The sequence below is a fragment of the Pteropus alecto genome, unplaced genomic scaffold (assembly GCF_000325575.1).
Source record: "Pteropus alecto unplaced genomic scaffold, ASM32557v1 scaffold103, whole genome shotgun sequence".
Lineage (NCBI taxonomy): Eukaryota > Metazoa > Chordata > Mammalia > Chiroptera > Pteropodidae > Pteropus > Pteropus alecto.
This window is the reverse complement of record NW_006436288.1, coordinates 308,652-321,235: the sequence shown is the minus strand read 5'-3', so window position 1 is coordinate 321,235 and position 12,584 is coordinate 308,652. Positions and strand designations below refer to the sequence as shown.

Sequence of the window (12,584 nt, the reverse complement as noted above, 5' to 3'; positions counted from 1 at the left end):
TTCTCTTAGTTTCTACCCACCTCTGATGGCAGAGGGATAGAATAATTCTGATCGACTGCAGGATGCTCGGTGTTGAAATCATAAGCACCTGCTGGATGGCAGGTGGTTCCACTGGCCAGTGTGGCTGACATTCTGAGCATGGGGCCAGTTCTGAGCTGTCAGATAACCTTCCGGGTCATTATGTCCTGTGTATAGTTATGGGCTTGACCTACATTTTTGTCCTCGTCACCTATAGGCTCACAGCCATGACTTCAGTAGAATAAAGGAGCAGTTACACTGGAAAAAGACCCAAGGTCCTTTAACTCTTGGAATTGCCTTAGTCCACAGTGAACTGAAGTCTCTGGCACAGCACAGGACCCAAACATCTCTGATTGGGGTTCCTTCTGGCAAATTTCCCCATCTGTGGCAGCTACTCAGATTTAAACTGTTGATTCTGACCTTTCTGATGCTGCCTGTCTAAAGACTGTCTGCAGACTGCTCTGCCAGAGGCTTCCTGCCAGTGAAAAACCATGACTGCACTTTATACCATAATTGAGTGGAGACAGGATTTACCTCATTGGAACACCTTGCCTGTCTGACTCCCATTTCATCTTATTAAAAACAGAGACTTGGGACTTTTTCTTTTTTTATAAAAAATTTATTGAGATGATGCAATTATAGGCTTTTCTTTAAAAATTATTTGCAACTCACTGGCCCTGAGAAAAGGCTTTTTTTTTTTTTGTTTTTTTTTTTCTTCTTTTTGTTACATTCATTTGATTCAGTCCCTTATAAACCCCACACCTCATAAACAAGAGATCAGAAATTAAAGGAAAAAAAAAAGCAAGAAAGAGAAATTCTAGATTCATTCTGGTTTGCAGGTGGTTGTAGTCACAAAGAGAAATCTTCAAGAATGTTCTTGAAGATTTGGCATATGTGAGATTCAGGGAGTTTGTAGTTGTTTAGTGTTGATGCAGATGGGGCCAAAAGGATCAGGTTAGTCTTCTGTGGTTTTTAGAAAGGCAGGGATTATTGCCCACCTTTCTTCTCATTGGCTTTCTTGTATCACTCCCTTCATTCCAGGTTTTTGCCCAAAGAAGAGCAGGCTGAGTGGGTGAAAACTAACTAGCACTGAATGCTTAGGCAAAGAAAATTGCCCTTTGTGAATTTCACCAAATCTTTTATCTTCAGCTTCCTGGGTGAGAATGGGTAAATGGGGATATGGCTGGGCTGGATCTCAGCCTAACTCTGTCCCTGGCATGTTGTCTGCTCCTGGGGCAAGTTGTATTACATTTCTGATACTCCCTTCTGCAAAAGGGAGTCAATGTTTCAGAACTGTATTCAGAGTTGGAGCCTAGGTGGGGAAAGGTGGAAATAGTGGTTAGTCATTTAGGCAAATTCTGTCATTTAAGTTTTAGCTAAATTTACATTCTCATTTGGACAAGGATCAGTGTAAAAAGACAAAAGGATCGGAGGGTTGAATAGAGCAAATCCATCAGTCTGTTTTCCCCTTTTGCTTGTGGGGATCCCCACAAAAAGGCTGGGAACATTGGTGATACTGCTTTAGGGCAGACCAAGTTACCTTAGACAAAAGATTTTAGGAGCCAGTCCAGCCAGTTGCCACTGCCATCTTCTGATGGAGAAGAGGCAACCTAGCTAACTCAAGGTGCAAGGAGCAGAAGATGCTAGGGAATTTCAAGGTGCAAGTGAGTGTGTCCATCCTGGACACAGCTGGAGGAAGCTGTCCTCTGCAGTGCTCTTCTACATTTTCCCTTCCTAATTTCTGATCTTGCAAGTCAAGGATTTCCATAATGGCAGCAGGGAAAGACCAACTATTCTGATCATGGATGTGCTTTTACCTTGGTCCTAGGTAAAATTTTCATCACCCCTAGTACTTAGTGTTGAAGTGAGAAATGTCTTGATGGATAGATCCTGCAGGTAGAATGGAAATTCTCAGAGGACAGGATTGTGCCCGATTCACCTTTGAATCCCTCGGAGTGTTTAGTGGGTGCTCCAACGAGGTTTGCTAAATTAAATCTGAAATCTTTGGCGTCTGCATTGTGTACGTACTGTATTCCTGGTGTCGGTACTGCCCATGTATTCTCTCAAAGAACAAATGAGAAGAACTTTTGCTGTTAAGGGAATTAATAGAAATCATTCTTGGTAATACCTGGATGCGAAATAAAGACTACAGTGGAATTTGTGCATTCTATTTCTTCTTCGAGTGCCTGAAAGTGTCATCCTAACTCTTATATATTCTTATAGGATATTGCTTTAAAAATCCTTGGATCAAAAGGGAATTTCCCTCCATGATTCAACTGTAAAATCCTTTGAATAGAAAGAACCTGAGTCCTCATACCTCGGTAAGGTGAATAGAATGAGATATCCTAATTTTAGGGAAGAGTAACATCATGCCCTTGTCTTTCATTTCACAGTCACACAAAGGACTTTAGAAAAAAAATCCACCCTTTCTCTCTTGTTCTTAAACTCAATGGCTTTTACAACGCTCAAGGTATTTGGCTTAATCTCTCCATTTGAGATACAACATCAGTCATCATAGAGGCTGTATCACTGTGTGCCATTGGACATTCTTGAAAGACATCTGTGTTATGCTGGGATCCAGCTGCATTTCATCACTATTTCAGCAAATTCAAACCAAACCCTTCATAATGGGAGCCCCTAGCCTCACACAGAAGGTCCCTGACTTCACTGGAAGCTCAATATTCTGGAAGGTAGAGTGGGGGGGAGCACATGACAGTGGGGGCGAGCTGGCTACCTCCATGTTTCTACATGTGGTCTGATAAGGGGCAGGAACAGAGCAAGACTGAAGAGCCCTGATCAGCTCCTCAATTCCAGTGTCCTTAAACCATAGTCAATCCATCTGTGCCTCCCTCCCTGCAGGCTGGTGTCCTTGCCAGGAGGCTGGGGGAGAATGCCTCGTGCTTGTGTGCTGTGCCTGACTCAACTTAGAAATGGCTGGAAGAGAAGCTGGGTCTGGCCACTTCACCTAGGGCCTCCTCTTACAGTCACAAGCGTACCCTGGGGGAGCTGTGAGATGCTCACCTGACAGGCGAGGAAACAGAGAAAAATGAGGAGAAACAAGGGGAGGGTGCTTTGTAAGGCAGGTCTAACCTTTTGGATTAAAAAAACACCGTAGTCCTAATGTTGGATTCTGAACCTGTATTGGAAAAGTCAATTTAGACGGCTAGAAAAGGAAAGCAAATCCAAACAGCTCTCTAAAAATATGTTATCATCAAAAGTACTAAGGGGTGGTGTGTCCCTCATTTTACAAGATACTATTGACTTTATTTTGAGGCGAAAAAGAGCCACGAATGAGTCCATTCTGAAACACAGCTATGCAAAGAAAGAAGGAAATGGTAATGTATGTGAAGAACTTCTCATCTGCCCGGGCTGGGCAGACACTGGTAGCAACCGAGACCGCACACTCCAGAGTCCTCCCCTCTCGAATGCCCTGTGTCCTATGGGTACCAGGAAACTGTAAAAAAGGCTAGGAATTGAAAAAAAATAACGATTAGGTGAGGGCATGGAACTGACCACACAATGGCCTTTGAGATGGAGCGGAGAAGACCCTTCCTGCCTCCCTACCCTCTAGACCCCACTGCAGAAGATTCTTCGCCCAGTTCCTGGACCATCCGGCCTACGTGGCCTTTTTGTATTTACCACTTTGCAGCACCTGTAAGCTGATTCCAAGGTGCCGGGTCCCTCTCAACAACTTGAATAGCCTTCCATTCTTACCTGACGCTCTGTGGAACCAGGGAGCTTCAGGGTTCTCACAGCTGTGTCAGGGGCCACCTGCCGGACCAGCGCTTATCTTTCTAGAGGACAGCACCATCTCTGATGTTTTTGGCCTCCCTCAGACAGGTGGCCAAATGCCGGGCTGTGGGTCTGATTTAGTGGTGCCGGCCCCAAAGCACCCAGGCCACCAATTCTGTTTAGGAGCCTACTGCTCCCCAGACTCTCCAAGAGGCTGAACTCTGCTGGAAGGCGTCTGAAGCTCAACGGCAGGCAGGGAGGGAGGGCAGAGGGGAGGCAGGGAAGGAAGGAGAGCGAGAAAGAGAAAAAGAGAGCTCTCCTTTTCACTTTATCTTTTTTAAAAACATTTTTTTCTTTTTCTTTTTTTTTTTCCCAGACAAGATCCAACAGCAACAGGAACAAACCTGACTCACATGGCAGGATAAAGAGGAACCTGAACCCTTTTGCAAGTATTCTCTTTCCTGACCAGCTGGGTTTGCTGCACTTTTGTGAGATTTGCAAAAAATATATATATATAACAGATATATATTTCCATATGAAAACGACCTTGGTAGTCTTCCCCTAGATGAATCATGAAAAGTCAAATGGCATGGTCTTAAAAAACAAAAACAAAAACAAAAACGATGAAACTAACAATAGGTGGAAGGGTGAGGGTGAGGAATTACAGACGGAGAGATTCCGAATGAGTGGGGAACGTGAACCGCGAGTCCCAGGCTCGTGCCCTCGGCCTGAATTCCAGCCCCGCCTTTGCTGGGTGGTTTGTCTAAGGTGCTCTTGGGTCCCTCCTGATATGCAAGCCAAGTGTCACTCGCATTCCTGGGTCTCTGCCTTTTCTACTCTCCTCAGCCCGCCTGCTCGCTCCGTCACGCCTCCAGCAGTCCCGCTGGGCAGGGGCTCTCTCGGCTGCCAGCCCGCTGACATGGTGCGCTGGTGCCTTCAGCATTCATCTTCTTGGTATATTTGTTCATCCAGCTCCTGGGACTCAAGGTGCTCCAGACGGTCTGTTCGGCCACTCATGATTTCATCTGGGGTTTTCATAAACCTTGGGAAGAGGAAATGGGGCATAAAGAGATTACATTTTCCTAAAGTTGTCTTCACCTTGAACTGGAAACTTAAAAAAAAAAAAAAGGCCCTATCACCTCATATAACTTGAGAGCTACTGAACCCAGCCATTAATGCTAACTTAATGTCAATTAGAAAAAGGTGCTCCTTCTCCTGAGTGCCTGAAAAATGGTGAAATAATTATTAAAAAAAAAACAAAAAAACAAAAACAACGGCGAGGATGACTGTGAGACCGAGAGCACCCCTCGGAGCTGGTTAGCGCATGACTGCATGATCATGTCAGGGAACCATGGCACATCTCGCTTATCCGCATTACTTATTTTTAGAGTTAGATTTTATAATGACCCATGAGAGCTATAAATCCACTTCCATTCTGGACCATGAGTCCAGGGAATGGTATTCAAAACTTGAATTTAACTCAAAAGATACAAGTCCATGCTGAAAGGAGAATTTTGGGCCAGTTAGTGGTGCTTTTAGAAATCACAAAGGCAAAAAGGGAGTCTTTTTTTCCATGTTATCAGTGATGCGCCCAAAATGCTAGCAATTACTTCCCTTTAGTCTATCTTCCTTGGCAGCGAGGTGCACACAGCAAGGCTTATCTTGTTCATTGGGTTCACCTGGAAATAACTTCAGTGATGTGTTTTGACCATGATTTACACAGTTCAGGAGGCAGCCTGGGTGCAAATCTTCTGCCCTTACCGTGGGGGTGCCCTCTCCACAGCCCCGCTCTGTGCTGGCACACCCTTCCCTTCCCATGCACTCTGCCCTGCACCAGATGAACTGTCTTAAACATCCATTTTCTCTCATCCTTTTATGTTCAAAAGCCTATGATGACCACTTATCAAGTCAAGGACACGCTCTCCAGCCTGCCCATTGGGGCCTCTGTCATCTCTACCCTGGAGAGTCTTGGTTTCCACTGCTGATGAGCGTGAGCCCTCCGTTCTGGTCTGGCCAGTCTTCTTTCTTCCATAACCATGCCATCCTCCAAACCTCTAGCTTTGACCCTATTCACAACCCTCTTTACTCCTTTCACTCTCTGAGCCCTATTCTTTGAGCTCCACCTCATCACCAAAGGGCTGCTTACTGGCACCGGTCCACCCTGAAACCTTCCTTCCCGCAACTCCTAGAAATCCTGTAAAGAGGACCCACAATTTAACACTTCACTTGATTACACGCTGGGTTTTTTACCGAGAAGCCTTCATTTTGTGGCAAGTCTGGCTTCCAAAACTCATTTTCTCAAAAATGACTAATCTCTCCTCACTAATAGGCCTATTCTTTCCTTTTATCTCGTTGAAAATCTCTATCGGAAACCTGTGAACTTCCCAGCTACAGCTGCTTTTCTTTCCTGCCCATTATTCCTGCACTTCTCAAGCAATATGATCTGTAGCATCTGAAGTCTGTCTTCTACTCTTATCCAAAATTTCTCCCTCAACATCTGAAGTCACCTCTAGTTCCCTCTAGGCCAAGTCCACAGATATGTTATATTTGGCCCTTCGAACCACCCCTTCCTACTTCTGACTACTTTTTCATATTAAGCTTCTGATATTCCATACCTGGCTTGTCAAGAAACTTTTATTGAAAGCCTCCATAAGGTACAAAACAGAACTATATAAAATATAATCTTCTACCTTCTATGGACTTTTGACCTAGTTGTGGGGAGGACTTCACACATACAACTATTAATAATGAGAATCAAAATGTGGTTTAGGGCCACAGGAACCCAAGCGATGATGGAAGAAGATTGTGTGTGTTTGAGCAGTTGAAGAAGGCTTCATAAAGGGCAGCAGACTTGAGATGGATCTAGAGAGTATATATATTAAAAAAGCAAAAATTAAAGGGATATATGTTTGTGGCATAGTGTTAGTAGGGCAGCTGGAAGTGTGTATTAAGAATCTGGGAGGCAGGAGAGTGGACCAGAGGTAAAAGAGAATGTTGAATTAATCTGGGTGTGAATCATGAAGTCTAAGTATCAGTCTCTATTGCCAGAGAAGCCTTTCTTTCATCTTCCAAATCTCAAGAAAGTGCTTGTCATTGGTAGACTCTAACCTGCCGGTAGGAAATCTTGGGAAATGTGGCTCCCAGACTATTAGCCCCTGTAACATAGAATGGAGTAGGAATGGTACTGAGAGCCAGTGGACAATCCAGCACAATGACTGACTTGGACACAGGAAGTCACAGACAACTCTAGTGTTATATTGGTTGCTTAACACAGTGATGATGCCACTGATGAGAAACAAAAATATTGGGGGGTGGGAGTGTGTGGGGAGAGTTCTAGTATGTGTATGTCTTGAAATATTTCATGTCTGTGAGACTAACGCGATATTTAAGTGGACATGTCCTATAAGCAGCTCTTAGAAATTCAGAATTGGAATTTAAGGAAGTTTTTCGAGCTGGATAGAAGGATATAAGAGTCTCACCATTGAGGTGATAACTCAAGCTGTGTAATGAGATCAATTCGCTCAGGGAAAAAAAGTATAGAGCAGGATGAATAGGAGCCAAGGACTAGGTCTGGTAGAAGGATGAAGGGAAGCATCAGCAGAGCCAGGAAAAAAGGGTTTTATATTTCATGTCTGTGAGACTAACGCGATATTTAAGTGGACATGTCCTATAAGCAGCTCTTAGAAATTCAGAATTGGAATTTAAGGAAGTTTTTCGAGCTGGATAGAGGGATATAAGAGTCTCACCATTGAGGTGATAACTCAAGCTGTGTAATGAGATCAATTCGCTCAGGGAAAAAAGTATAGAGCAGGATGAATAGGAGCCAAGGACTAGGTCTGGTAGAAGGATGAAGGGAAGGCATCAGCAGAGCCAGAGAAAAAGGGTTTTTTTTTTTTTTTTTACTTCATTCCTTTCTGTTTTCATCTCTTGAACAGCCTTTTCTCTTTCTTTTAAAGATCCCAATTGTTTTTACCACCCCTAAATTACCATGCCTTCCCAATGCTACAGCTCAGGTTCTCTGCTCTTTCCAGTAAGTACTTATCGCAGCGACCTCCTCTGCTCATATACAGTGTCATTTTCTATCTGTATATAAATAATTCCAAGTCCATATCTCTAGTCCCATCTGTAACTCTTTTCTGTCCCACCAGCCAAAATCTATAACGTAAGGTGGTGTTTCTTGATCCCATTTTCTCCCAACCTTTGCTTGGTCTCACCACGTCAACTACCACCGGTGAACATCAGTGTTCTGCCTGCCCTGATTAGTGCTTTAGATCTCTTCTTCTTCCCCTTCCAATTCTTCCTCCTCTCTTACATAGTACTTGAATCACAATCTACGTGGTAAGTTAAATGGTTGGAACTCATTAGCTGTGAAGAATTCTGGGAAGAGGAACGTCTAGTGCAGTGGCTTTCTAATTATGATACACTGTAGTAACTACATTTTACATCATGATTCATCTCTCTCTCTCTCTCACACACACACCCCAAAACAAAATTTTCATGAATTGGCGGTCATCCTTAATTACGTTTGATATAGTCTGATATTTTCAACTCTAGCCTATCCTAATCAATTCTGTTCTATTTCATTTAAAAAAGGTGTGACTGACTCATTAACACTATCGCTATTTGACTAACACTGGTTCAGTTGGTAACCTGGAAGTCTAGGTTTAATTCCTTGCCCTGACATTCAAATATTACTCCGATCGCTCCCTTTAACTAGGCTGGATGTTAACGCCAGGTAATACTATATGATCACTGCCTTCTCTGAAAGGCGAGTCAGATTGTGTTTATCTAGTTTTGGTTTTACTATATGGCAGACATAAGTAAAACAAAAAAAATTTTTCTTTTCTTAAATTTTAACAAACCAGCATCTGGCATCCGATCTGTAGCAATGATGGCTTTGAGTATCCAATAGGCAGGTAGAGATCTTAACAGTCTCCCTCCTCCCTCTTATTTAAAGAAAACAATATCCTCCCAAAAGAAGGAAAGGAGAAAAAGGAAGTGCTACCTGAACAAAAGCCTTTGTCCTGGCTCCTTCCTGATAATGTTTAGTTTGTAGTAGTGGCGCAGGGCTCTGGACATTTTCTCATAGGTCATGTTTGTTCTGTTCTGTTTGTTCAAAGGAGGAAGAGAGAAAAAAAGCACAAAGACACAATGAAATGAACCTCAGAAAAGGCTCTGGGGGAGCTATTAAAATAAAAGCTCTTTGGCTGCTCCTGTGGCTGTGCCAGTTTGGGAAAGCTACCTGCTAATCTGCTGCCTTCCAGGCCCATTCGTCCCCACCCCTCTGCTTTCACACAGGTCATCTCCAAGATTTCTCCTAAAGTGAATCACCCTTTGTCAGAAGTCTCGGAGCTGAGCTAAGAAAGCACATCCCACAGCAACCTCCCTCAGTTCCTTTCCCAAAACTGTGCTCTGCTGTGTCCAAGGAATTTCCTGCAGGTTCCCACTATCTGTGGGTCATCCTTCACTTTCTGACCTACAGAGAATTTCTTTTTCTTTTTCTTTTCTTGTTGCAGTGACCTTTCTCAAACAGCGTTTCTGGTCTGTCATTTTAAGGAAGAGATTTGTTGTTTAAATTCCTGTTGTGGAAACAAGAATATAGTGGTTCCAAGCCCGGGTGCTATGGCACAATGTGGGAGTTGCAGAGGGATTTTTCTCAGTGACTCACACACTGGAGTGTCTCTCAGTGGGCCTTGCCATATTTGGTCATGGCACACTGGGTCCTCGAAGGCCGGGGCAGAGTGCGCTTGGCTGTGTCCCTCTCTGTCCCCTCTCATCTGGCTGATCTGGCGTTGTGCCACCACAGCACTGTGCCAGTTGGTCAAGCCTGGATCTTGAATCTTTTCTTTTCTTTTTTTTTTTTTAAGTAGGAATACGGATTTATTTATTAAACGTTTTTTGAGGAGGGTGGGGGATCTCTTTGCTCCATTTATTTTACTTTATTGTATTGTGGTAAGAACATGTAACATGAGATCTATTCTCTTGACAAAATTTTAAGTGCATAATATAGCAGTATTAACTACAGGTACAATAGTGTACAGCAGATCTCCAGAACTTACTCATTTGCCTAGTGGAAACTTCATGCCCATTGATTAGTACCTCCCCATCTCTCCCCCTCCCAACCCCTGGCAATACCTATCCACTCTTCGATCCAATGAATTTGCCTATTTTAGATACTTCATATAAGTGGAATCAGGCAGCATATGTCTTTCTGTGACTAGCTCATTACATTTAGTATCACATCCTCAAGGTTCACCTATGTTGTCGCATCTTGCAGAATTTCCCTTTTTAAGGCTGAATAATATTCTATCGTATGCATAGACCACAGTTACTTTATCCATTCACCCATTGATGGACATTTTGGTTGTTTTACCCACTTTTTACACCTACATAGTTGAACAGTTTTCCTAACTTTAAAAGACTTTATCTTTTAATTAAATTCTTTCATTCTTCCTAGTGTGCAGGATTGTGGGGCAATCCTACTTCTTGCACTGTTTGCTTTTAAAGCGAGATGTTTTAAAGCCAGACTGTGTTTTCCATGTGGAAATGGGCCTTCGTGAACATAGGAATTTCTAACTGAGCAGAACAGAAGTGACACTTCTCATAGCTCCCTGTGTGTCAGAGAGCCCCACAGTGCTTCCCTGTCACCCCGTTCCTAATGACACCCTGGGTGTCCAGGTCAGGTCAAAGAGATGGGAGTGAGGGTTACTCAGACCTCAGCCCTGTCAGACCAGATAGTTAACTGGCACCTGGCAAAAGTAACAAACAGAAAGGGGCATCTTCAATTCTCTCCTTCCCTTTGCAACTGTTGTCTAATTGTTTGTCCGGTAAGGAAGAAACTAAATAATCATGCGCAGACTTAGGAAGCAGAAGACAGACAATTATCCTCCAGCCCAGGGATAAAGGCTTTATTTTGGCACAAGTTTACAGAGTGACTATCTAGTGCTCTTTTACCTTATGGTTTCCCCACAGTCGAGCCAGTCCATTGGGATCCACTATCCGGAATATTTTGGATTCTTTGTCCTCCCATCGGATGAAGTTTTCGTACCGGCTGTCAGAAAGCAACTGATAGACGTAATCCCAAAGCAGTCTACAGTCTACAGAGGAAAAGGTCAAGAAAACACTGTTGAAAATGTTTCTTGTTGAGGCACTAAGAACAAAAATCAGAAAAATAGTTGAATAAGTGCTTTTGCCTACTTTGGATGGACTAACTTCCTCATTTGACAGGGAGGAGACCAAGGCCCAGAGAGGCCTGTGGGATGGTGTTGGAGAAGGGTGACCTTTCACCTGTGGAGGCCTTAGAGACCATCCAGGCCAAGTGCCTCCTCCCATAGATGGGGACACAGTGACCTGGAGAGAGGAAGTGATTTTTCCACGGTCATGACCAATGACTTGAACTTGAGCAGAGTCCATAGGAGAGCCAGAGAGCTAGCTCTAACTGTAAATGTGTCTCTGAAAGTGGGCAATAAAAGTCGGCTGGCAGGGTGACAAGGCAGGAAGTGAGCCCTAATGTTCCAGGGCGAGCAGTGTGGTATAACTGTACCATTAAGATGACTTCGGCGTTGGAGGGCGATACTGAATGGATAAAGATGAGAAGACTGGGGTTGGCTAAAAAAATGGCAGGAAAAGAAGCGTGATGTGTAAAAGGCTGTGGGAAAAGAAAAACTATACGGCTTGGTGACCATGACTGTGGGAATTGTGACTAGTATGGTTTTAAAAAGAATACAGATGTCATTATAGCACACTGTGGAGGTCTTTCAAATTGTTTTTATAATAATGGATTCAAGGTAAAGAGAAACCCAGGGCAAAAAATCTCTTTCCCCACTTGTACAACTGATGTTTGCTCATTTGGTTAAGCAACAAATATTAAGCGAATTACTGTAGGCCAGGCACTGCGCTAGGCCTCACCTCTTAGCTATGAGTTGGCACGTACTGCTTGCCTTCCTTTTGTGCTAGTGCTTTTTGGGTTTGTGCCATAAGGGTATGTGGTTTACCCTCTCACAGAGTCTTGACAGGTGAGTGGGGACAGACAGGTACTTTCTAGGTCTAGTTGATGTTGGACTGGCCTCCAGGTGTTCACTGTTGATTCTGAACGCTTTGATAGGCACTAACCAGTGTGGCTGGGAATAAATGATTAATTACTAAGTGTCATGTATGTGCCTGGCACTTTACATGCATTATTTATAATCCTCTAATGCCCGAGGTCCTGGGATTTGAACTCCAGGGTGCCTGCACTATGATGTGCTGACGACCTCCTTATGTTGGGTGAGGCCTTGGAGATCTGGGGCGGGGAGGGTCTGGGTCAGGCTTGGAGTATCTTAGAACCCACACGTTCACCTCCCAGAGAAACAGACACAATCTTTCTCTGGAGTATATTTATAAGGGGAATTGGGTCAGGTCACCGTGTGCAAGTTTCTTAAATCTCCCCGACTGTTCTGTTTCCTCATTTAAGAAACAGGAAAAACAACACTCACTTTATAGGATTACTGGATGAGTGATAACGCCAGTAAAGAGAAAGTAATGAAAATAACAACAATGAGTTGTTGTTATTATTATTACTATTATAGAAACATCATAATGTATAAATCCTAAATGGAAGAGACAATGTTGAAGAGAAAAAGCACCCATGAGGCAGAGATTTAGCCTTCTCAGCTCTCAGGCATTTCTGTATCTGACTAGTCCATCGGCCTGCAAGGGTGCGTCCCCGGGGCCAAGAGTGTGCCCCACAGGGACGTCATCTTTAATTCTGTCCTGAGACCCTCCCCTCCCAGGCATCCTTTTTCTGCTGAAAGAAAAAGGAACAACAATGATATTTATTGGTGCTGTTTGCAATC

General features: G+C 43.6%; 1 protein-coding gene across 4 annotated transcripts in view; it reads right to left on the bottom strand.

Moving 5' to 3' along the window:
- Positions 1–678: 678 nt before the first annotated feature.
- Positions 679–12,584, bottom strand: part of ETV6 (ETS variant 6) — a 217,738-nt gene continuing 205,832 nt past the window's right edge. For all 4 annotated transcript variants that reach the window (XM_015590065.2, XM_015590066.2, XM_015590067.2 and 1 more), the window contains 3 exons: positions 10,705–10,847; positions 8,756–8,856; positions 679–4,792 (listed from right to left, as the gene is read on the bottom strand). In XM_015590065.2, the coding sequence (XP_015445551.1) occupies positions 4,687–4,792; positions 8,756–8,856; positions 10,705–10,847 (350 nt within the window). In that variant the 3' untranslated portion in view covers positions 679–4,686. The remainder of the gene's footprint in view (positions 4,793–8,755; positions 8,857–10,704; positions 10,848–12,584) is intronic.